General features: G+C 47.6%; 2 protein-coding genes across 21 annotated transcripts in view; one reads left to right on the plus strand and one right to left on the minus strand.

Annotated features, from left to right (window-relative positions):
* LOC122384819 (phospholipase A-2-activating protein-like) overlaps nt 1-15674 on the minus strand; it is a 22527-nt gene extending 6853 nt beyond the window's left edge. The window contains exons 1-2 of one of the 3 annotated variants that reach the window (XM_043372570.1): nt 5661-5867; nt 647-679 (exon numbers count right to left, since the gene is read on the minus strand). The gene's annotated coding sequence lies outside the window, so the exon portion shown is untranslated. Of the gene's footprint in view, nt 1-646; nt 680-5660; nt 5868-15615 lie in introns of those variants that run through there. The other 2 variants (XM_043372571.1, XM_043372573.1) reach the window with 2 other exon arrangements.
* Nucleotides 6046-22852, plus strand: LOC122384820 (zinc finger protein 76-like). 18 transcript variants are annotated; one of them, XM_043372582.1, is made up of 10 exons: nt 6079-6171; nt 12402-12491; nt 18161-18313; nt 18789-18946; nt 19322-19523; nt 19864-19953; nt 20238-20356; nt 20722-20904; nt 21336-21482; nt 21822-22852. In XM_043372582.1, the coding sequence occupies exons 3-10, from the start codon at nt 18310-18312 to the stop codon at nt 21990-21992; spliced, it is 1074 nt and encodes a 357-aa protein (XP_043228517.1). In that variant the 5' UTR covers nt 6079-6171; nt 12402-12491; nt 18161-18309; the 3' UTR covers nt 21993-22852. The 18 variants fall into 18 exon arrangements, with proteins under 18 accessions (XP_043228510.1, XP_043228509.1, XP_043228527.1 ...); XM_043372575.1 differs by lacking the exon at nt 18161-18313 and having other exon boundaries at nt 6046-6171; XM_043372574.1 differs by lacking the exon at nt 18161-18313 and having other exon boundaries at nt 6077-6171; nt 18777-18946.
* Nucleotides 22853-25215: the final 2363 nt, after the last annotated feature.

A 25215-nucleotide genomic window follows, 5' to 3' on the forward strand; every position in this document is an offset into this window, starting at 1 on the left:
TAGAGTGCAGTCTGCAAAAAGTAATCTTTCTCTGCACCATGAACAGCTCAAACTCCATCACATTCACAGTCCACAAATCTGCCACCTAATTGCTAAATATCAGACCCAGGGCTGTCTCAACCCTGTCTCTGTAACCTGTTGGGGGGGGGGGGGGACCTAGTGGCCAGTGGCATTACAGCATTGTGGCATGCTGATTGGGCAGTGGTCCGATATTACCTCATGGCTCATACCTTCCAAGTTATTAAAATTCAAATTGGGTAAAAATGTAATTTGGCTCCCAGGTTCTCTTGCTTTGGGCTTTCATACTTTTTAATGGGATTTCATTACCATTATGGATATTTGACTTGACTACCTACCTACCTATCGTACCCCTACTCCATATTGAGGGTCTTGCCAAAGGTATATGACACAACAGCCTTTGGCAAGCAAACGGGATGAGTACGCATGGGGTAAAGGCCTTGGGGTAAAGCACTTCAACCAAAATCAAACCAGTCACCCAGTGGCTGCTGAGAGGCGAGAGCAGCCCCAAACCAACAAATCTACGAAAGCTATCCACACCAAAAGGCACTGAACCTGGTCTGATACACCACAAGACTTGCTGGCATAGGAACAAGTAATTAACAATAAAAGGGCTTCAGGAACTTACCTTTAAGAAACTTACAGCTTCAGTCTTCAGCAATGTTGATAGTTGATAGTTGATAGATAGAGGTGATAGTTGAGGAGATAGAGGATTGGCAATCAAGACACGTAGAGTAAAATCAGTTGCTCTTCAACTTGCTGTAAATATTGCTTTGATGCATGCTGCATGAAGTGCATGAGTCTGCACGTCACACAAGGTCAAACAAGTGACCCTGCAAAGCTGTCTCTGGGTCTTCATCAGCTTCTGCAAAGCTTCTGTGCCTGTTCAGGGAGTACTTGCTCTGCCGCTGAGCACTGGGTCCTGTCTGTCCCTCTCTCGTGGTCCTGTCTGCACCTTGCATGCCTGCACAGCCTGCATTACTCACAAAATGCCACTAAACAGAACACCACCAAGGTCCCGCCCAAATGGTAAAACTCCAACAAACCAGAATCCGTCCCCGGATCATGTGAGTACGGTGGCTAATACAATTGGCCTCCTACCCCTTGATGTTGGCACCAGTGTTTCTCCTACGGTTGTACGGGCTAACCATGGGGGCAATCTCAACCCCTCCATCTGTCCAGGCGGACCAGGCAACTTGACGTGCCACCTGGAAGTGAAAGACTCCCAGCAAGGGGTCCAATGCGATCTTTGTGGAAACTGGTTTCATGCATTTTGCCAAGATATAGCCAAAGCCGCCTACAATGCACTGAAAAGATATGATGTACTGTCATTTATCTGTGACTCATGCCGAAAACTTCCAAATCTCGGCAAACTTCAGCCCAGGTCTTGCATGAGTGAGTCAGCTATGCAAACAGAGAATTGTCAGGACCAACTCCAGCCAGCAAACAATGACCTTCTAACTGAACTAATTAAGAAGGTGGACAACCTTGAACTGGCGGTGAAAAATCATTTGACAGCAGGCACTGCTGCAGATCAAGGAAGCCTGCCCCCATCTGAGAAGCAAACACTCTCTGCAAGAGATGGCCCAACATATGCAGAGAAACTAAGGGGGCCCCACTTGCAACCTCACCCCCCACAAACACATAGTAGCTACCCTTCCCAGGGTGCACCTCAGATGATTCAGCAAGCAACAGATAACTACCGTAGAGTCGTTCGTGAAGAGCTTCGAGAACTAGAAGAACGCAAGAAACGTCAAAACTCTCTGGTCATTAGGGGCCTCAGGGCTAAGACTGCAGCTGAGGCAGCCGCCAAGTTTAGCGAAATATCAGAGCTTCTGATAGGTGAGAAAGTTGTGCTTTCTGAGGCATGTCAAATCAAGAATGATGCAGATCTATACCGGGGAAACGTCCACAACGTCAGACAAAGAAATCTGTTACTTGAACACGCACGAGAACTCAAGTACACCTCTTACTCACATGTATTCATCCGAAAAGATCTGACCTATACCCAGCGTCAAGAGCTTCAACAAAGGCTGGCAGCTCGGCCACGGCAGAGTGAGTGGCACCAGACAGCACCCCGCCAAGCCCAACATCCAACAGTTGGTGGTACAACAACAGTGTCAAACATGCCCAACGCTCAACACCAACCAGATACTGAGCCATCAGAGACACCTGGTGAGCATTCAAGTACAGAAGAAACTGTTCCAAAACAGCTCGAAACAGGCCCCCCTCCCCGTCCACCAAGGGACCAAGGGATCACGGCCACTGAAGCTCCAGCCTGTCAAGCGGCTCCCACTCAGCCAGACCCCCCTCGAAGTAACAGCCCACCCAGGAACTCGGGAAACTGAGATGGCATGGCCAAACTAGCCACACTCAAGTTTTAAACTTTGCACATTGTAATGTAAATGGCCTGTGCACCAAGTTAAACGTTCTTCAACACATCCTCAATATGCATGACACCACTGACATACTGCTAATATCAGAAACTCACCTAACTCCAGACGTTGGAGATGCTGTTGTAAGAATACCTGGTTATTCACTTCTGCGCAATGATAGTGGGGGCTCAAGTATACATGGTGTTTGCGCATACATCTCTGAAAGACTTCAAGTTGAGGATGTTGATTCATCTTACCCCAATGTCATCATATTTCATCTGTCCGCCCTGGAATTGCATGTGGTTGCAGTATACAGGCCACCCTCGAACTCACCGGAACAGAATGACATGCTAATGGCATTCCTGCGTCAAATATGTACTGGCAAAGAACTCATTCTCATTGGAGATTTGAATCTACCGACCATCACTTGGTCACTTGATTCTATGAAGCCCATCTCTTCATCAGACTCGAAGTTTTTGGACTTGTTTGACACACTTGGACTCACCCAGTGGATCCATGAGGCAACATTTCCACGATCAGGGAACATACTGGACTTGATTTTGACAACAGAATCAGACAGGATAAATGAAGTAGAGGTGAGGCCCCCACCACCTGGCTGTGACCACTGCAGTATCCACTGTCAGTACACATTCGACAAAGAAATTTGCTCATCATCACACGCACCTGGTCACATACTCTGGCACAAAGGACAATACAATAATATCAACAACGTCCTCAGCGAGGTGGATTGGGATGTTGAACTTGCGCACCTGAACGCAGAAGAGGCCTTCAACAGGCTCCTTCAAGTCCTACAGCCACTGATACGCCAATATATCCCCATTTCTAATCGCAACAAACCAAAGAGCAAAGTCCCCTGGAAGACAAATCCTCCGACATCTCTCAAGACGAGACGTACCAGGGCATGGCAACAATACAAGCGTGCTAGATCTCTACATGGTCGTAAATCGCACATCACTCAAGATCTCCTCTCTTCATCTATGCGAATCAATAAGGAGCTTCACCTCTTCACTTTCTACTCGCAAGTGGAATATGAAAAGTCGCTACTTCTGAAGATGAAGGAGAACCCAAAGCTACTACATGCTCACCTCCGCAGCAAGAAGAAGTTCCGCTCCTCAGTAGGACCAATTCGACTTCCTGACAGCACCACAACTGACAGTCCAATTGAGATGGCAGAATGTTTTGCCGAAGCTTTCGCCAGTGTGTATCGACCTGAAGTGCCGTCACACCCAGCACCTCACCAACAGTGTGATGGAGCACTTGAATCCGTCGATTTCGACTCTGCAGAGGTGAAGAAGGTGCTGATGGATCTCGACGTGAATTCTGCTATGGGCCCAGACGGTCTTCATCCCCGTTTTCTGAAAGAGTGTGCAGCTCACCTGGCTCGCCCTCTATCCAGGATATTTCATCTCTCACTGGAAGAAGGATCACTCCCCTCACTCTGGAAGCTATCCATCGTGGTACCAATCTTCAAGAAGGGGTCTCACGTCGATCCTTTGAACTACCGGCCGATCTGTTTGCCATCAGTCCCCGCAAAATGCCTGGAAAGACTGATCTCTAATGGTTTGAACATCTTCCTCAATGAAAACAACATCTTCATCGATCACCAATTTGGTTTTCGACCAGGGATGTCTACGGAGGACCAGCTTCTGTCCACTTACGAGTATATATCAAGTGAGATCGACAAAGGGAAAATAGTTGATCTTATCCTCTTCGACTTTGCAAAAGCATTCGACGTTGTCTGTCACCATATTCTGCTAGACAAGCTTGGGCACATAGGCATCGGGGGAGACCTTCTAAGGTGGCTCAAAGAATTTCTATGTGACAGATCGATGCAAGTGGTCGTCAAAGATGCGTACAGCGCACCAAGATACGTCAAAAGTGGTGTACCCCAAGGGTCAGTCCTCGGCCCAGTTCTTTTTCTAATATATATTAACCACATCGCGACAAACCTTAAATGTCACTACAAGATATTCGCAGACGATCTCAAAATATACACATGCATTGATAGTTCGAACATCGGCCGTGACACTGCAAGTCTGCAATCTGATATCAACCTTCTCCACGCAACCGCCAAGTCATGGGGATTACACATGAATTCAAAGAAGTGTGTCACTCTTCGTTTCAAGAGACGCTCACACATCTTGGATAGACCCAGCTATACCCTCGATGGACGTCAACTTCCCGATTCAGTCGCCCAGGTTGATCTTGGAATACTCGTTGACGACCAACTGAAGTTCCATGAACACAGCAGAACAGTGACAAGGAAAGCCGGCGGCGTAGCCCACAACCTCCTGAAAGGCACAGTATGTAGAGAACCTGAATTTATGATACACATACTTAAAACGCACATCAGGCCTATTCTGGAATATGCGTCGCCTGTCTGGAACACTGGATATGTCCAGGACAGGAAAAGGCTGGAATCAGTGCAAAGGCTATGGACCCGCCAGATAAAGGGACTTGAAGGCAAAGAGTATGGGGACAGGCTACGAACGCTCGACCTTTACTCCATAAAGGGACGACTACTGAGGGCTGACCTGATCAAATGCTGGAAAATCTTCAACGGAAACTGTCCAATACAACCTGCAGATCTATGGGATATCTCCCGTGACACTCGTACAAGAGGTCATCCGTTCAAAATCCGAGTGAGCCGCAGTCAAGTTGACGCCAGAGCCCGCTTCTTCTCCCAGCGTGTCGTCCAAGACTGGAACTCCCTGCCGACCTGGGTGGTCACATCCAAGACACTGAAGGAGTTCAAGTCTGCCTTGGAAACCTGTCTCGGAAGTCGACTATTTGATTATCTCCAGTAGCTGAAAAAGAAACACACCCAATCAATCCTGCCTGTCCCTGGTAGGCGCCCCCTCTTATCAAGCAAGAGTGGGGTTATACGCGCCAGGGACTCCCATCCCCGCCCTTGTTCCTAATTCCCTCCCCAAATCCTCACTATCTTGTCTATCCATTCTGATTCATCTCATTCTCCATATGTTACTCACTTCATCGCACATCTTAGTCAACACTTCTTTTGTTGTTGCAAATTGCACAAAGACTACCTCCATCAGCAACAACTACACCCAAGCAGACGTACCATTCCAACCCTTAACAATTGCACAGTCCAGTTCTGAATGTCCTGCTTATCTATTGTCCGGGTTGGCACGTCTCTCTTCGACACGGTTTCCTGTCTAATAACCCTACCACCATCTGGGCAATGAGCAAGGAAACCTAACAGGTGAGTTCAACAGGTGAGTTCAAACAAATAAAGGAACGCAACCGCCGGCGGCCGGCGACGAATGTTTTTGTTGTCGCCACAAATGTATTTTCCGTTCGTAATTTTGCGTCACATTTGAACTAAATGAGCAGGAATGTTCACTGCACTGACGTAAGATTCTAAATTAACCTAGTTGATTGGCGACGAAGCGTGATAATGCTGTTAGCGGATCAGAAGAAGGAGATACCAAGGATAATGAACAGAGAAAAGCGAGTTTGCCGTTTGAAGGAGCTACATACGTTTTTTCGGACGCCGGAGGGCATATTAGTCACGTGACATTTGGAACTTCTCCCCCTAACGTGGGCCTTCTACATACGAAACGTCACGTGTGAATTTCACGAACCTTGATCAAATCGCCCCAGGCGCCCTGTTTTCACCGTCGTCCGTTTTTTCTCTGCTGACCTCTGATCCATATTATTGAATTTTCTGAGTTTATCGTGTAGGGAGCTACTGAATATTAAATATTAATGTCAGATCCCGAAGAAATGCTTTCAGGTGAGTGGTGACCATAGGGATCGAAGTTCTTTGTCAATGCCGGGATGAGAAGTCAAAGGTATAGGTACCTAGGTGGGTAGGCAATAGGGTATTAGTAAGTCTGGCGTCCCACGAAGATGCCAGATGGCCACGGTTCAGAAATTCCCTAGATATCTAGAGATATTCTTCGGAACGCTGTGTACGCTAAAGTTACCGACCGATTTGCAAAGTAAAGATCTCAAACGATTCCCCGATTCACGGACTACCTGCACCGAAGTTCGTGACCTCAAAGGTCATGACCTTCAAGGTCAACATCAAGGTCAAACGGCGGAAACCGCTCTGCACGCTTAAGTTAGCGACCGATTTCCGAAGTAAAGGTCTCAAACGATTCCCCGATTCACGGACTACCTTCACTGAGGTTCGTGACCTCCAAGGTCATGACCTTCCAGGTCAACATCAAGGTCAAACGACGGAATCCTCCTCGGAACGCTGTGTACGCTAAAGTTAGCGACCGATTTCCAAAGTAAAGGTCTCAAACGATTCCCCGATTCACGGACTACCTTCACTGAGGTTCGTGACCTCGAAGGTCATGACCTTCGAGGTCAACATCAAGGTCAAACGACGGAAACCTCCTCGGAGCGCTGTGTACGCTAAAGTTAGCGACCGATTTCCAAAGTAAAGGTCTCAAACGATTCCCCGATTCACGGACTACCTTCACTGAGGTTCGTGACCTCCAAGGTCATGCCCTTCGAGGTCAACATCAAGGTCAAACAACGGAAACCTCCTCGGAACGCTTTGTACGCTAAAGTTAGCGACCGATTTCCAAAGTAAAGGTCTCAAACGATCTCCCGATTCACGGACTACCTTCACCGAAGTTCGTGACCTCAAAGGTCATGATCTTCCAGGTCAACATCAAGGTCAAACGACGGAAACCGCTCTGCACACTTAAGTTAGCGACTGATTTCCAAAGTAAAGGTCTCAAACGATATCCCGATTCACGGACTACCTTCACTGAGGTTCGTGACCTTAAAGGTCATGACCTTCGAGGTCAACATCAAGGTCAAACGACGGAAACCGCTCTGCACGCCAAAGTTAGCGACCGATTTCCAAAGTAAATGTCTCAAACGATTCCCCGATTCACGGACTACCTTCACCGAGGTGTTCACCTGGAAGGTCATTACCTTGGAGGTCACAAGCCTCAGTGAAGGTAGTCCATGAATCTAGGAATCGTTTGAGACCTTTACTTCGGAAATCGGTCGCTAACTTTGGCGTGCAGAGCGGTTTCCGTCGTTTGACCTTGATATTGACCTCGAAGGTCATGACCTTTGAGGTCACGACCCTCAGTGAAGGTAGTCCGTGAATCGGGGAATCGTTTGAGACCTTTACTTTGGAAATCGGTCGCTAACTTAAGCGTGCAGAGCGGTTTCCGCCGTTTGACCTTGATGTTGACCTCGAAGGTCATGACCTTCGAGGTCACGAACCTCGGTGAAGGTAGTCCGTGAATCTGGGAATCGTTTGAGAACTTTACTTTGGAAATTGGTCGGTAATTTAGCGTGCAGAGCGGTTTCCGTCGTTCGACCTTGATGTTGACCTCGAAGGTCATGACCTTGGAGGTCACGAACCTCAGTGAAGGTAGTCCGTGAATCGGGGAATCGTTTGAGACCTTTACTTTGAAAATCGGTCGCTAACTTTAGCGTACACAGCATTCAGAGGAGGTTTCCGTCGTTTGACCTTGATGTTGACCTCGAAGGTCATGACCTTGGAGGTCACGAACCTCAGTGAAGGTATTCCGTGAATCTGGGAATCGTTTGAGACCTTTACTTTGGAAATCGGTCGCTTACTTTGGCGTGCAGAGCGGTTTCCGTCGTTTGACCTTGATGTTGACCTTGAAGGTCATGACCTTGGAGGTCTCGAACCTCGGTGAAGGTAGTCCGTGAATCGGGGAATCGTTTGAGACCTTTACTTTGGAAATCGGTCGCTAACTTTAGCGTACACAGCGTTCCGAGGAGGTTTCCGTCGTTTGACCTTGATGTTGACCTGGAAGGTCATGACCTTGGAGGTCACGAACCTCAGTGAAGGTAGTCCGTGAATCGGGGAATCGTTTGAGACCTTTACTTCGGAAATCGGTCGCTAACTTAAGCGTGCAGAGCGGTTTCCGCCGTTTGACCTTGATGTTGACCTTGAAGGTCATGACCTTTGAGGTCACGAACTTCGGTGCAGGTAGTCCGTGAATCGGGGAATCGTTTGAGATCTTTACTTTGCAAATCGGTCGGTAACTTTAGCGTACACAGCGTTCCGAAGAATATCTCTAGATATCTAGGGAATTTCTGAACCGTGGCCATCTGGCATCTTCGTGGGACGCCAGACTTACTAATACCGGCATGCCAGCACGGCAGATAATGTCGTTCGTCTAATCTCTGACATTCAAGTTAACTGGGAACGTCGCCAACCAACAGTTGCTGTTTTCCTGGACCTAGTTTCTGCCTTTAATAAAGTACACAGCTCGACGGTTCTGAACAAAGCCCATTCAATCGGCATTAGAGGCCATTTGGCCATCTTTCTTCGTAATTTCCTCGAACCTCGCACCTTCAGAGTTCGTTGTCAAACCACGCTCTCTGACGCTTTCCGAATGGAGCACGGTGTACCCCAAGGAAGTGTATTGTCACCTACCCTATTTCTAATCGCTATTAATGATCTCTTTTTATCACTTCCACGGTTTCTTACCCTCTCTGTCCGTTACTCACTCTTCGCCGACGATATCGCAATATGGGTCTCCCACAAAAGCTATAAACAAGCCTTTTCAATTATACAAAAGGTAATCGATCACTGCGTTCAATGGTGTAGGAAATGGGGCTTCTTTCTGTCAGCTCCTAAGTCAGCTCTGATGGTCTTTAAAAGGGGACCTCTACCGTCCTTGGACGAATCGCCACAGATTGATGGAAATAAAATCCCGTTTTACACATCTCACAAATTTTTGGGGATAATCTTGGACTCAAATCTGACTTTTCGACTCCACGTAGAGCACATCAGGACACGTTGTCTTAAAAGAATAAACGCTTTAAGATGCATCGCAGGTTTCACCTGGGGTGCGGACAGAAAAACGTTGTCAATGCTTTATATAGGACTCATCCGATCTACTCTCGAATACAACTGTTACCTTTTCAGTACACTCTCGCCCACTCTTTGTAAACGCCTCGAAGCCATACAATCAAACTGTCTACGGATGATAACCGGGGCGTTCCGCACAACACCGACACTCTCCCTGCGAACGGAGGCAAACCTGCCAGCACTAGAAGACCGCCGTTTCTTCCTTTTCCTACGATACTACTATCGCGCCAAAAGTATTCCGAACCATTCTGCAATTCCAGCGATGGAAGCCAGGAAACCCTTTTCCCGGCAACCTCTCCGCAGGTCGTGTTTCCTTCCCGAAATTATAAATCAGGCTCATGAAATACTCAACATTGGCCGAATAAACGTTGCCTCTAAACCGCCTATGCTTCCCTTCTGGCTCCTGCGAGATATTTCTATTGAATATCTTTTTAACGATTCAAAATCTAACATTTCGCCAATGGATGCCCAACTGCTGTTCCATGAATATGTACAGAGAAACCTAGACTCCACATTCTTCTACACTGACGGCTCATGTCTTTCAAACCAAACGGGCGCGGCAGCCGTGGGCCCGAATATTAGATACAAAATACGCCTGCAAGACCATGCCACTATTTTTTCAGCAGAAGTTCACGCTATTCAAACGGTAGTCCGTCATATACAAACACTTCACATTGAACAGGCAATAATCTGCACCGATTCCAAATCTGCCCTTCAGGCTCTAGAAAGAACTGATAACGTCACCCACTACTGCATCCAAAATATCCACAAAATGCTACTAGAACTAGACGAAAGTCAGCATATAACTTTTCTTTGGGTGCCAAGTCATTGTGGCATCGCAGGGAATGAGCTAGCAGACACCCTCGCTAAGGAAGGAGCAATGAGAGCAGATCCTAGTGGGGTGCCTCTCTCGATCGGGGACGTCTGCCACAAACTCCGAACAAAATTTAATACTTACCTACAAAACAAATGGAATCAAACTCACTCTCCTCATTTATATGCGATCAAGCAAAATCTTACATCCTGGACAACTTGTAACCAGCCAAATAGGATTCGCGAGGTTACACTGGCAAGGCTACGATGCGGACATACTCGTTTCACCCACTGTCATCTTTTCGAAAGGACGGACCCACCAATATGCCAAACATGCAACACACGCATTACGGTTGAACACATTCTAATCGGATGCACAGCCCTCCGCAACGAACGAAAACATATCAACAACCACCTTACAAAATATCGCCTCAGAAACGACCTTCCGACTCTTCTCGGAGATGATCCAGCACTAACTGATCTAGTACTTGATTTTGTCTTAAACTCACCTTATTCCGACAAACTGTAAAGTATGCACCATTACTTGACCTCCTTCTCGCTATCATCGTAAGGGACTGTCCACATACTCTGGGACTGTCCCTTCACCCACTGCACAACGACGAGCAGCGGCCAAGGATTCTACAGTCACGGACCCGGCCGCTGAACAGCGGCAGCGGCCGGGTTTGGGCGACCACAGGCCCGGGTACAGCAATCGGCCTTCAACAGCGGCAGCGACATATCCCCCACTCTTCAAACCATTCCTATCATCCAACTTTATCGTAACATCGTAACCCTACCATTCACAAACTTCCTCCTTCCCTCCCCCCACAAACATCAATTTAACGGTAAGTCTCACTGTCATTTATGTGTCTTAACGTAAATTCATGGGTTTTTCCCCATATTCATGGCATAGTACATGGATATGGGTTTTCCCATGTTGTCTTGCAGTAAAAGTGGCCACCGGTCTTAGTTAGGACGGCCGGTTTCTTTTGCGCGGCGTAGTTAGGTCGCCGCCCTCCTCGCGAGGCCGGTAACGTAAGTTAGGGCCACTAAAAAAAAAAGGTATTACTTACTTACCTATTTATCATCTACTTATCGCGTACCTAATACATACTAATACCAAGATACCTTCATTGTGATAGGTGGATGTAGGGCTGAGGCCAATATTTATAACTATAAAATGATGGTATGATTTTGCCTATGTCAAATCTGCAAACTCAGAAGTGCTGAAGTCGAGAATATGCTGACTTCAAAATAATTGCCTTCAGAACTTGAAACTGTTATCAACTTAGAGACTGTTGCTGCTTCAATCTACAAAGTGTTAAGCTTAAAGGGACCCTCCCACCTTAACATTAGTTTTGAGTTGAGATAGCCAAGTTTGCGGCCAGGCTCAGAAACCACCATTTATCCTGGTCGCAACCCCCGCAGCTTTATGGTGTTCAAGAAATTTCCTCCCTTTACTTGCAGGGTGGGACCAGCGTGGTCCCTATCTCTTAACCATTACGGGAATCTGATGACGTCATCAGGCTTTCGAACGTCCGTTAAATGTTTGACTAAAACGTTTTGTAGCACGCGGTGGTATATGCTGCTTTGCGCGCAACAAATGCCGCACTTTCAAATAAAGTCGCTAGGAACAGCGGAGATCCCAAAAAGTAAACAAAAGTAAAAGTCTAATATCTTGAAAACCGGTGAATATTTTTCGATGAAATTTGGTAGATATTCGTTTTTGCTCTTTCTGAACCGAGCGACATCACTTTCATGCCAATTCATTAACTTTTTTGAAGGTGGGAGGGTCCCTTTAACAGCTGAGACTTACTGGCTGTTTTGTGGCTGACAAAGGCCCACCAACTAAGATAAACCCTCGCCCCAGTGAGGGGGGGCAATTTGCCCCCCCCCCTGTGGTTTTTCCTGAATAGGAAGAAAACAGTGGCGGCACTGTGCGCCACCAAATTTTCAGTACCTTCCTGGGGGTTCTAGCCTGGGTATATGTCAAGTTTCCGCCTGTCCTAACTCCTAGCTATGTTAAAGCACAGTCCAGTGAGCCGCTCATACCTGCCTACCCCTACCCTCATCCTGTCCTGTCCTTTGTCTTAATCTTTCCTCACCTATTTCGCTTTTGCATAGCACCAAAGTTTGCAGCTAGCTAAGTGTCCTGTACTGGTACAACAGATGAAATAACAAAGGACATTGGTCAAGGAGAGACTGGAAATCCACTCACAAAATGCACACCCTGCACAATCATGTTGCTTCCACAGCTACACGTTTCCAAGTGTTGGCTGGATATTTAAGCTGTTTGAGGGAATTCTGAAATAAGAAATCTCTGTTTCCAGTTACAATGGATGGCAGTACTGGTAGTATTCAAGATCTGGTTGAAGAAAGCTCAACCAACACTTCAGTTTCAGAGAACAGCATAAAAGACAGTGAGTTCTGGACTTAACATCAGTCGGGCACACTGTGGTATTTCCGATCCATTTATGGAAACGTTTCCATTTTTGGAACATTGTTCCAAAAATGGATACGCCGTTTCCAAAAATAGAAACGATCTGTTCCATAAATGGAGACGCTGTGTGCATCGCTACCTTTAAAGCAAACTGGGCATTGATTGGTGCAATTTGGCATGCGCAGGATGCCACCAATCGACAGCCAGCATTCTAGTTTATGTTCCTGTTCTCCGACTTTCCGATCAGAAAACCGAAAGTTGACGAACGAGGCGATGCTTATAACATGTTGACGTGATAAAAAATTCACACGTTTTTCTAATGGAAAATAATAACATCTATGAATAACATCTCAAAAATAATAACATCTCAGACATGAACTGAGAAAATGTGAATCAGTGAAGGCCAAGAAGTTTCATGCTCTACTGAGAGAGAACGGGGGACTGACCTTCTCCGGTACACATCCTAGACGGTCAGCAACAACGGATGTGACGGTCATCAATCTCACTAACCAGCCACTCTCTAGAGAAGAGACTCATGCACTTCAACTTGGGTCCAAGTTTTCCATAGCTCCAGCAAGGCCCCCTGTTCTGGAGCTGGCGTTGAAAAGCCAGATGGTCTCCGACATCGCCATCAAGCAAGCCGACCAGCAAGGTGTGACCGGCGATGACATCACCGCCTTCCTCAACAAGGCTGAGAAGATACTGACACGGGCCAACAACCAACCACAGCCTAAGCCGCCTAAACAACTGACCGAGTCTTTGAAGTCACTTACCAGAGATGACTCCAAGGTGATTGTTCCAGCAGACAAGGCCAAGGCTCTGGTGGTGATAAGCAAGTCTGACTACACAGCAGCCCTTCTACGTTCACTCCAGTCACCGGTCTACGAGGAGGTAACCAGTGATCCAGCGGAAGCCTTTGCTGGCAGGTTTAACGAGCACCTGCTCACAGCATTGGCCGGACCTGCTGTTCGTGGAAGGCGACGTGACACCATGCTGAAGGAGAACAACCCAGAAGGCTACCAACTCTATCGCCGCCTCTCCAAGACCCATGGCCGCAGCGGTCCGTTCTATGGACTTGTGAAAACTCACAAATACTCATCACCTCCCAGCACCGACGACGACAGACTCAACTGGATCTCCAACTTGAAACTGAGACCAATCTGCCCAGCCCACCGCGGTGCAGATTACGAGTTGACCAAGCATCTGACGAAGTGTCTGAAAGTCCTCCCACGCCCTCCACACTCGATCAGCTCTCCACTGCAAGTCCTGGAGATGCTACAGAACATGACGCATGCGGTCAACAGCTGCCGTCTCGTCTCCCTGGATGTGGAGGCGATGTTCCCGTCAATACCTACTCAGACAGCCATCTCACTGATTCGTACTCAGCTGCGAGACAACAGAGACGCCCTCTCCGACGTAACTTGTCTCAAGCCCGACGCAGTCGCTGACCTGCTGAACATCTCTATCCAGAACTGCCATGCGGTCATTCAAGACGGTGACAAGGAGCGATGGTTCAGGCAGACTACCGGCCTAGCCATGGGCAAAAGCTACTCTCCGGTGGTCGCTGACCTGTACATGGGTCACTGGGAGGCTGATCTGGAGCTCCTGGCGGCCAACTGTGGTGGCAGGGTCCATGCTTTCTGCCGATACGCGGACGACTACCTGGTCTTGTTCGAGGGCAGTGACGACATCCTCAGCACGTGGGTCAACCAGCTGAACAGCAAGGACTCCAGCATCAATGTCACCACTGACTTGGAAGTAAACCGACAGCTACCGTATCTTGACATCTGCATCACTAGAAGAGACGACAAGTTCTGCACCAAGGTCTACAGGAAGTCCTGCAACACCAACCAAGTGCCTGCCTTCAGCTCCTACACCGAGACCCGCTACCTGAGAGCGGCCATTCGATCTGACTGCACTCGAGCGATCCGATACTGTTCGTCCATGAGAGACCGCCAGCAGGAGCTTGACTTCATCCGCCAGAAGTTTCATCATCATGGCTACCCACGATCATTCATCGACTCGGCCATTCAGAAGACTCGGACCGATCTCAGACTGAAGGCAAGGGCCCTACCAGCGCCACCTAGCGCGAACTCACACCCGGCGCCTGTCCGAGTCTCTGTTCCGTTTGCCGGCCCCCTGTTCTACCAACTCAAACGGGAGGCCAGCAAGATCGGGATCCAGCTCGTCTCCAAGCCTTCAGTCACCATCGGCTCGCTGCTCTGCAGCAAGGCTAAGCACCATCTGCCTAAGCTACAACAGAGCAACGTCATCTATCGGATCGAGTGCTCCTGCCAAGTGGACGGTGACCCAATGGTCTATATCGGCGAGACAGATCGTGAGCTGGGCACGAGACTCCGAGAACACCGGGAGAGCTGGACTGGAGCAGTCCGCTCGAGAGCCAATACATCGGCCTTCAGTACCCATAGAGACTGCTCACCTGCTTTCGATGCCATCAAGATCTTGAATCGAGCCAGTCATCACCAGATGCGACTTCTCCTGGAATCGGCCTATATTCGGACTGTTGGTCGGCGTGAAGCCGTCCTGGTGTCGCCGAATGACGCAAACGTGAACAGGAACTCGGGTGCCCTGCTGCATGACCGCTGGCTGCCGATAATCCGCCGTTTTTGTCAGTAGTGTTTACGTCTAGTTCGGCCTTTGTATGTATTTATATTTGTACTCGTCCTTGTACAGTTTTTGCACTCATTTTTGTATAGTCTTTTCTACTCAGTCTTTATCACCATAGGTATCCTGTTTCCCCCCCCCCTTTATTGTATTTTTATACGTGCCATTTATGCATTTTAGCACCCCATTTTAATTCATTTTAGCAGCTAGTGTATCATGATTGTTCTCACGTGTTTTTTATTCTCTTTAATGCATAATTCGAATAGTATGTGATCGCTCTGCCGCGCAGCTCCCGAACCTCTTCGATACCCGACTCGATTCGACCCGTTATTGATTCGCTGACGACGATATGTATAATACATATTGAAAGCGCTCCGACCCATTCGATCTCCTTGTGGAGTAAGTCCTAGTATTTCATCAACATCTATGAATGTTTTGAACAAAAAATAACGTTTTTAACAGACTACTGAAAGACTGACCCATTGACTGGAACAACCACATCACCGGGAAATTCAGTTTTTCATTCATTATCACGCTGGGTTTTCCGCAGGGCAAGGCCCTATATACCAGGTAGGGTCGTCCGGCGATTCTACCTGATCGTGACGTCAGCTCGTGACGTCATCTGGGGGCAAGTCTTGAAGTCCCCCTATGCAAATGGGCGATTTTTGAAGCGCTATAGAACAAACTCTGCTACAGCTAGCACAAAACTAAGTGCATCATCGGAAAGCCGAGACATTTTTCTTCGAATTATCTAAGAAGCATTTTTCACTAAACCCATTAGTTTTTTCCAAAAATGCGTAAAAAGCCCCCATGCCTCCGCAGCCTCCCTTCCGCCGGCCGCCACGCCGCCGCGGTGGTGTAGTGGTTAGGATGCTTGCGCCGTAATCCAAAGATCGTGTGTTCGAATCTAGGCGCGGGTCGTACTTAAAGGAAATAGTTCACTTTCACGAAATTATTTTTTTTGCAATGGATTTATGATTTTTTATGTTCAAAATGATCAGCAAAGAAAATAAAACCTATTTATAACAAAAGATTATTTTCTATATTTTGATATAAGAAGAACTTTTCAGTTTCTGTAAGGCACAGGCGATCCAGTATGAAAAGAGCATGGGTTCCGAAAATTCTTCAGAAACTAGAGAAATTATCGCGGCCACCGGCATTTGGGCGATCTGCTGCTGCTGAATGTCCTTATTGATCAGTACGAGAATTTCTCTTGAGTTCTCGTAGATAATTTCACTAGTTTCTGAAGAATTTTCGGGACCCATGCTCTTTGCATACTGGATGCGAATATATGCAAGGCACACATCCTGGGACGAGAAATAGAATATCTTTGCCTAGGGTGATCGTTGGGCTGTAAAAGCTCCTGATTTATGCTCGTCTCAGCCCAAGCTACGGAACTGCTATTCCAGTTCAAAACCCATGTTAAAAAGTGAACTATTTCCTTTAAATCGAAATTGCAAGCAGAATATGTGTTGTTTCTTGATAAATGACTTATATTACAGCTAACCGTTCATAAAGCTATCGATAACAATTGACTGAAACACAAAATATAGAATACATTCTAATAAAACAAATTCAAATATGGCGGCCGTTGCGCCAGGCTCCGCCCCCGACTCCGCCCCTTCGTGTGACGTCATCTGTGCACTTGGACACACAGGGAGATAGGGGACGACATGGGCCTGCCGCAGGGCTGTCTCATCCCTATCTCCGTAACGTGTCGTGTGCGACCAATGACGTCACGGCATTGTGGCGTTCTGATTGGGCGGTAGCTCCGAATCGCCCGACTGGTGGTCCCCGCTCGACAAGCGCACGTGCGCCGACTAGGCATTTGTAGAGGCATTGACGGCAGAAAAAGTGAGCTAATGCAGAGCTCTGAATATACTTGAATAGAGTCTAAGCCGCTAGTAATACGTAAAAACGTCACATAGGTTTCTTGTTCGTCTTGATTCGAGCTTTCATGTGATATAATTTTTACCCGAGTATCGAGTCTGGCAGCTATGTGGGAGAGCCCTAAAGTTGGGTCATTTTCCATATGATTGCATTACAGCCGTCCGACCCTTCGTACCTGTGACGTCACGGAAATCGCTGCTTTGGCCTAATGAGCATACCTTCTATATAGGGCCTTGGGTTTTCCGGTGTACCAGCGGCCTGGTGGTCGTCAATCTTTTATTAAATCGCATGAAAGTTGTTGCAAAGCCCTATTTGGAGACTTAAGTGGGCATTTTATGATATTTCAAATGTGCTGAATATGATCGTAGGCTCGGATCAACGTAAATCTCCGTGCAAATACGTAAAAAGCAGGATGGAAATAAGGTCTGCACCGTCGTCACACCAAATACCATTGCATTCTGACGATGAATTTATTCATTCTAGCTCATGTGTAACATGGATATTAATTTTATATATTGAAATGATATCTACGCTTTATGTATTGCCCACTTTGGACCACATCTGTCCAGTAGTTTCTGGGAAATCTTAGTTTTAGTTGACTTTTGAATGTGCTCAAGTTGCGGCTCGTAAGGTATTATTATCGAACCCGGCGTCCAAGGTAACTGCCGAGAGCCGAGATGCTAAACCAGTCCCAAAACATCAAATTTTTAGTTGCATGTGAATTTTAAAAACACATTTAAGCTAAGTTTGCACACATTTGAACTTCAGCGTTTCTATTTTTGGAACATCGGCGTTTCCATTTTTGGAAACTAAGTCTCCATAAATGGATACGATTCAGGAGCATTTTAAAGACGTGAATTTTAATGCATACGACAGCTTTCCATGCAAGAAGACAAGTGCTTTTGGTGTATCTGAGCTTGTTTTACGTGAAACAGTTGTTATACATCGAATCCAGCCACCCTTGGCAAGAAAATATGTGCGGAGATGTTAGCGTTTCTATTTATGGAACGAGCGTTTCCATTTTTGGAACAGAAGAGTAGTCAAAATTGGAAACGTTTCCAATAATAGAAACGTCTCCATAAATGAATCGGAGATACCACAGTGCGCCCGACTGACATAGCTGCTGTCTTACAGGCACCTTTAACTATGGTCTATGACCCTTGTGGCAAGTTCCTACTAAGAATATAAATATCGGTATAAAAAAGTAAAACTGTCACTCAGAAAAGGCCTTGCCTCTTTGTGACCTCGCTGATGTAACTTTGACTAGAAGAGCCTTGAAAAGAATGGGTAGGTACTAGGTAGTCTTTATGATATTTTGGAGCACAGTTTAGTGCTTTGATCATTGATAGTTCACCAACAAGGTGTCATAATGAGTGATTAAGTATCGTCTTTGTTGCTTTTTCTTGATCTTTCTGTCATAGAAACTCCCCAAATGAATGAATGGAAGACTGTGATCCAACTCATGATGCTAAGCAATAGTTCAATAGTGCTTGTTGCAACTGACACCACTGGCACGGACCCACCAAGCGATCTTGCTCGGGACGGATTCGCCGGTGATACTTTTAGCCGAACGTGTAGCTGTCATGTAACCCTCCGGTCTCGAACTCATTCCACTGAGTGTCGACTACGAGACAGAAGCCTTATCCGCAATATTACGGCAGAACGTAGCACAGTTTCAAAAGTTATTGTGCTAATGTTTCATGGCTGTCACGACACCATTTATCGCCAACCATGCCCTTTCTGTGTACACATGTGAATCTAGACATGATGAACAAGGACGGATCGGCTGGAACTGAGGTCATGAAGGCGCTACGTCTCTCGCCTGGGTCGACGAGAGGCGCCAAGAAGATGAAACGCACCGTTTTCACCTGCGACTATCCAAACTGTGGGAAAGTCTTTCTGTCGCTGTACTCCCTGAAGGTTAGTGTGAGCATCGGTGATCTTCCTGTATTGGCTCGCCAACGATGAAGCCTGTATCAATTTAGTAGCTAGCTTTGCTGGTGTCTTTTCACGATTTATCATCCTTCATTCTTTCTAGGAAAGTTGAAGGACGCTTTGGTAATGTAATGGTGTTCGTTCGCTGGACCTTGATTTCTAGTTTAGATGGAGACAATCCCATGCACTCGTTGTGTGGTATTCAGCTGTGTATTTCATGATCTCGCTGTTGATCTTGCATGTGCATAATCGCACTTCTCACACGAACTTTGCCGTCTGCCGTTCCTCCGCCGCAACCCGGGCGGTTTGTTCGAACTTTAGCCTCTAACACACCCTCTGCCCGCTCTCTCCGCCCGGCAGGCGCACGACATGTCCCACACGGGCGAGCGGCCGCACGTCTGTGGCTGGGCCGACTGCGGCCGGAGCTTCACCAGCTTCTACAGCATGTCTGCCCACTGCCGCACCCACACCGGCCAGCGTCCCTACTCCTGCACGGCGCCCGGCTGCCAGAAGGCTTTCAAGTCGTCCAGCGATCTGCGCCGACACTCGCGCACACACACGGGTGGGCAGGGGGAGGGGAGTGGATGTGAGATGGAGCGTGGAATTACATGGTTAGATGCTGTTGTTTCTAACAACATCGGTCGTTTATGTCTGAAGACTGAAGCTGCCAAATAACGTTTGTTACCATTCGGAAGTTTTACATCAGTTTAGGTGTCAAATCACAAAGTGGCCATGATTTTTAACTATCGCGGTTTTGCCGTTTGAATTATAAAATGTACATCTCCTGGCTTTGATATGTGTGCATGACGCTTTGTTGCGCATCATTTCGGTTAACACCTCAAAAGGTTTTCATTTAATGTCGTTAAATGACGGCTGTTTTAACGATCTTCTCATCTTCCAAGGTGACAAGCCGTACGCGTGTACGTTTCGCGGCTGCTTCAAGAGTTTCTCGACATCCGATATCCGGAAGGTCCATATGAGATCGCATACAGGTGAGCTGCTATGCATGAGCGAGCAACGGACATGGTTGTGTGATATGTGCTAGTGTTTCAACTTACGCATTTCATCAACCGGGCTATTTCACTACGTTTTGCTAGTTTGTCGGGTACAGCTGGTTCTCCGTGTATCATAGGTATAGCGAGGAAACATACTCAATGTTCCGTCTCTAGTTCACTAGTGTTATCTTGGATCACAATATCTCATAGTCTGTGACTTTACCCTTGTATTATCTTGCAGTGTTATATTTTAATCGTCGATCATTTGCGTGTCTTGCCAGGCGAGCGTCCGTACGTTTGCGATTATGAGAACTGCCAGCGCACGTTCAAGTCTCAGACGAACCTGGCCAACCACCGGCGGGTACACACGGGAGAGAAGCCGTTCCAATGTAAACATCCCGTGAGTAGCTGCGCCGCCTCCGACACCGGGAAGGGTGGAGCATTTGGTCTGACATTAGCGTAGTAGATGCTAGTGTCGATGGTGATGCGAAGGACGTAGATACTAAGTGCCAAGGCAGAAAAGCTAAAAGCTGTAAAAGCTGGCGCTCCATGCCAAGGTAGATGATTGACGCAAAGGCTCTGTTAATTGTCAAGGCCTTGCACTTTTATTACGAATTGGTTTGGTTGTGTTCTTGGCTTCGCAATAACTTTACCGTTGTTTGGCCATGTCCGTCAGGTCGCCATGTCTACTGCATATTTGTCACCCATGCCGCTTCTTTCACCCTTTCACACCACACTCTGCCATCCTCTCCCCCTCTTTCACAGGGCTGCGGGAAGAGTTTCGCCGAGTACTCGACCCTTCACAAACACCAGCTGGTGCATACTCCGCGGATAACCTATACGTGCGAAATGTGCAAACGGGTGTTCCGCAACATCACCATGTATCAGGCGCACCAGCGGCGGGACCACAACTGGGTCAACGGAGAGGCGGCGGCGCAGACCCCGGCGGTGAGAGAGACGGGGAGGGTGGGGGAGAGTGGGGGAGGGGATAGAGGAGAGTGGAGATGTAGTGGTGGACAGTGGAGCAAATGATCAAGGGAGCTCAACTGTGAATACGGCGCTTGAAACGTTATGTCCAGCGATTTTAATCGTCTTCAATTTATATCGACGTCGGTCATACTCGTCAGTGCACAGTACAATTAAGCTTCTATTATTTAATTACGTAGATGTTATTCGTACAAATAAGCGTTGCAGGACGCTCATTATTGCACATCGTATGGTAGCGATAAATCTCGATTAGCGACATTTTTGTCCACGGCGTGACTTCTGATAACCCCTCGCATCCGTCGACTGTCAAAAATAAAGGCTACCAGTTGTTCACTGACCTCCGTGCTCGCCCTCTATTCCCCCTCTAAGCCCTCCTCCTCTCTCCCGATCAGGATGACACGGCGCCGTCGCCGTCCGCTGCCGAAGAGAGTCCTCAGCGGATCCAACTGCTCCTAACCGACGTGGATGTCCGCTCTCTGGGCATTGAGGGCGACACGGCTCAGGTGCTGGTGCTGCCCTCTGACGGAGACCAGGGGGAGGTGAGAGGAGGGGAATCTAGAGGATGGGGAAGTGGGAGAGAAGGGGTGGGAGGGTAGATGAGGGTTGGGCGAGTGTGTTGAGGGCTAAGAAAGCATGGAGGAACATGAAAGTCTGATACAGAAGGCAAAGGTGACAGAGAATGTTATGGAATGCATTCCCATCTTCGAACATTTGGTGTGTGAAGGATTTGTTGAAAGTGAGATTTCTCACAGTGTGTAAGTCGTGTGTTATCTTGGATCCTTAGGACCTTGCTGTAACCCATATACCCCCTAAGCGAGCACCCCCCCCCCCCCCCGTCTTCGGAACACTCTCCAGTATGCCTCTCCCCCGTTCCACAGGAAACTGACGGCCCGTACGACCTGCACCTGGTCGGCTGTACCAGTACCCTGGTAGTGGAGAGCGAGGGTAACTCTCCCGGCCTGGCCGTGTCACCGGCCGAGGGCGGCGCGGACGACCCGGAGCTGGGAGAGGTGGGACTGTCTGTCGTCATTGAGGATACCGGCACGTGAAGGCGGTAAAAACTAGGGTGGTCTAGGTGAAAAGACGGTGGTGGTATGTGAACAGAGAGTGCAGGGAGCTGTCTCTGGACTGCACTGCAGCGATATGGTAAATTAGCCGAGATGAGCTCAGAGTGAATGGGGTGAGCTCGGCTACGGTGAGATGTGATGTGAGGAAAGAGAAGTGACGAGAAGGAAGAACGAATGGTCGTGGGACTGTATTCAGCGGATATTACGCCCTATTTGCGGGGTTGGTGATAATGTGGTAGGTAGCTCTGTGAATCGGAGCTGTTTGACGATATATTGTGAACCCCGATATAAGTCTTTCTGATAAGGCAGCAAACGCTGGTAACTGGGTCCTTTCCACGGACTGACGAGACTGTTCATTGACTGCTATAATACTGCTGCTTGGATTCTGATGGGCTAGTCATTGACTTCTTTTCGGCTGCTAATTACTAGACAGTTATCTCAGCAAAACTATCCAGCTTTGGCTGCTGGCTTGCCTTACGTTATTGGTACACCCTCGACTATGGTAGCTGTCCCCTGGAGAGTCTCGCATTACTTTAGCGCATGCGGATGCCTGCCTGCTTTGTAATGCTCGTAGTTGTTTGCTGACCCCCCCCCCCCCCCCGACTGTTTGGTGATTTAGCATTGGATGCTGCTCTCGTGGTTCTGACCTGCTGCCTGTATCACCGGCGGCGAACCGGCTGTCCTTGTTATTTATTTATTAGATGGAAGCTGTGACGTATCTGTGACCTGTGTATAGTTCGGTCATCTGTTGTGTTATTTGAAAAGTAACACCGACGATTGAGTGTTTTGCGGATTCGCTGTGACCGAAAAGTTTTGCATTGTAAAAAAATGGTGTTTGTTGATTTATGTGTTTCTATCTCCTGAAGGTGCTGTTCTGTTCGGTTTCGCTTTTCCATAAACCTTTACGTATGCTAGGTCTAGCGTTTGTTTATTCGTTACCCTTTATACTAGATGTATGCCAATTCTTCTGCGATTTGCGTGTCCAACTCCATACGGCCGCAGTTCTTCTTTATTGACCTTGTAAGACGGCCGCTGCGCTTGGTACGGGTCTGCAATCTGGAAGGGCACACGGCCTCAGAGCTCAGGCTATGGTTTTGTGATTGGCTCTATTTTATTCGAAACGTTAAAAATCTCGCTTTTGATAAAGTCACGCCAATACTGCTTAGACTTCAAACATGCTCTTTGCATATGGTACCGTTCAAGTTGCCGTCTTGTAAATGCAACGGTTCGGCGTGACGCCACCACCTACTGGCCAATCATCTAACTAATGTTTCTCAGCAATGCCACGAAGTACCACCGATGCCTGTCGGTGCTAAATGCTCTAATGCTTGTGTCCATACGAATAATACGTTCGTTGAATACAATGATGACGAGAGTGAAACACACGCTTCATTTTTTTGTGACCAGACCGAGGGTTCCGAATCCGATTGTGTCTACCGTGCCAGGGCGACTTTAAAACGCCAATCGTCCCTTACCTCAGTTGGTAAATAAGGTAATATCTGTGATGAGAGCTCGTGTTTGAGTTGCTCCGTCACTCGATGTAATAAATTTGGAATTGATTTTTAATCACCGTATCAGGCCACGCCATCCTCATGACTGACCCATCTGCATCCTTGCTAGCAATACTTTGTCCGGCTTGCGGCCTTCTCTACCAGACGACTGTGGTTAGGGCCATCATCTGGCTGGGGGTATTACAGGGTATCATATCCACTTTTATAGTTGCCAAATCTACATACAGGCAAATCAAACTCCGACGGTTTATTTAGAGGTGCTGTGCTAGATGATTTCCGCTCATTTGCTCACGCTCCATAGTAAACGGGACAATAATCATATGCATCCGTCTTCACTAGCCCCAGTACCTACCGAGTTCTATCCGTGCCATCGACCACAGCCCATACTTTCCTGTTCCGGGAGAACGGTCACCCCACAGGACAGCCAGCAGAGGACAGCTCCAAACTGAACCCCCCCCCCCCCTCTTCCGATGGGACCCTTTGAACTGCTGTTTGGCCCGCGGTGGGATGAGCCGTGAGAACGAGTCTATCCACCGGAGCTGAGCCTCAGCACACCACCAACGAATTACCCATTGCATACGATTGCCTATTGAATAGATGCGAAAATTATACCAAGGACAAAGGAAACCGATCGGATGAGTCGTAACGCAGATGACGCATCTCCGCAAGAAATGTAATTCAAGGTTGACTGACGCATGTTCACTAGCTTGGTAGGCTGTGCCGCATGGACCCGATGCCGGCGGCACAGTATAACTAGAAGTGTGCGTCTAACACTACTGTTGCAGTCTCCAGTCGGCTTTGTCACTCCCATGAGTTAGTTGCCTCTGCTCAGTACTCGCCGGTCAGTGTCGGGCTTTTGCATGCAGTTGAATGATATCTGAACCCCACGCAACATTTATTGAACGAACGGCCTAAAGCTGTTCATTGTTTTTACAGATCGAACGGCACATGTGTGCCAATCGCACAATGCAAATACAAATGTCGTCTTCATCTGATGTAGCTTTGGGCTGAAGTGCGGATGTGTGACTCTACCGCCCCCATCCGCGTGACGCGGCGTAACCTCCGAAATCAGCTCGTGCATCGTATGCTTGAGATACCCAAGGCCAGTTCAGGAGAGGTGCGGCCTAAGCTGACATTTATTAATGCCTTTGCTTTAACCCGACGCTCGATATCGATCTCGTAATATAAACACTTATTTATTTCCCGACGTCAGGCTGATAGAGCTTTCAACCGTATGCTATGAAACGTTTCCGGATCTTCCCAATCAAAATATGAAATTTATTAGGTAAGACGTTAGATACTCCATAGTCCATCCATACTGTAAAACGTTTATACGTTTATAAAACGTAATAAGATGAAGTGAACATTTTCACCAAAGCAGTAGTTCCAGACAACTGAGATGTTCCATATACCTATGCCATATTAGCTACACGCAAAAGTAAACAATTGCTCTCCAGAATATACGGTGATTCAGAGAGGTCCGGCCTCTTACTCTCCATACCTACTGCATGAATCTGAGAAGACAGCCAGACTGTGTTCAGGAAGAACTGTCTAGGAGAACAATGGGCCATCGAGGGATATGGGACATTCGCGTCTTTTACTCGAACACAAAGCTTTGTCCAAACAGTCATGTCTTTCATTTTGGTTTGCACGCTCACGTCTGTCGCTTGAATGGCACGCACGTCTTTTTCTCG

The sequence above is a fragment of the Amphibalanus amphitrite genome, unplaced genomic scaffold, assembly GCF_019059575.1.
Source record: "Amphibalanus amphitrite isolate SeventyFive unplaced genomic scaffold, NRLGWU_Aamphi_draft 000199F_arrow, whole genome shotgun sequence".
Lineage (NCBI taxonomy): Eukaryota > Metazoa > Arthropoda > Thecostraca > Balanomorpha > Balanidae > Amphibalanus > Amphibalanus amphitrite.

What these genes read in the sequence shown, in the direction of transcription:
- LOC122384820 (XM_043372574.1), top strand. Translation starts at nt 6,144, where the DNA reads ATGTCAGATCCCGAAGAAATGCTTTCAG. An exon ending in TGTCGCTGTACTCCCTGAAG is followed by an intron (nt 18,947 to 19,321) that starts GTTAGTGTGAGC and finishes TCCGCCCGGCAG; the next exon opens with GCGCACGACATGTCCCACAC. An exon ending in CGGCGGCGCAGACCCCGGCG is followed by an intron (nt 20,905 to 21,335) that starts GTGAGAGAGACG and finishes TCTCCCGATCAG; the next exon opens with GATGACACGGCGCCGTCGCC.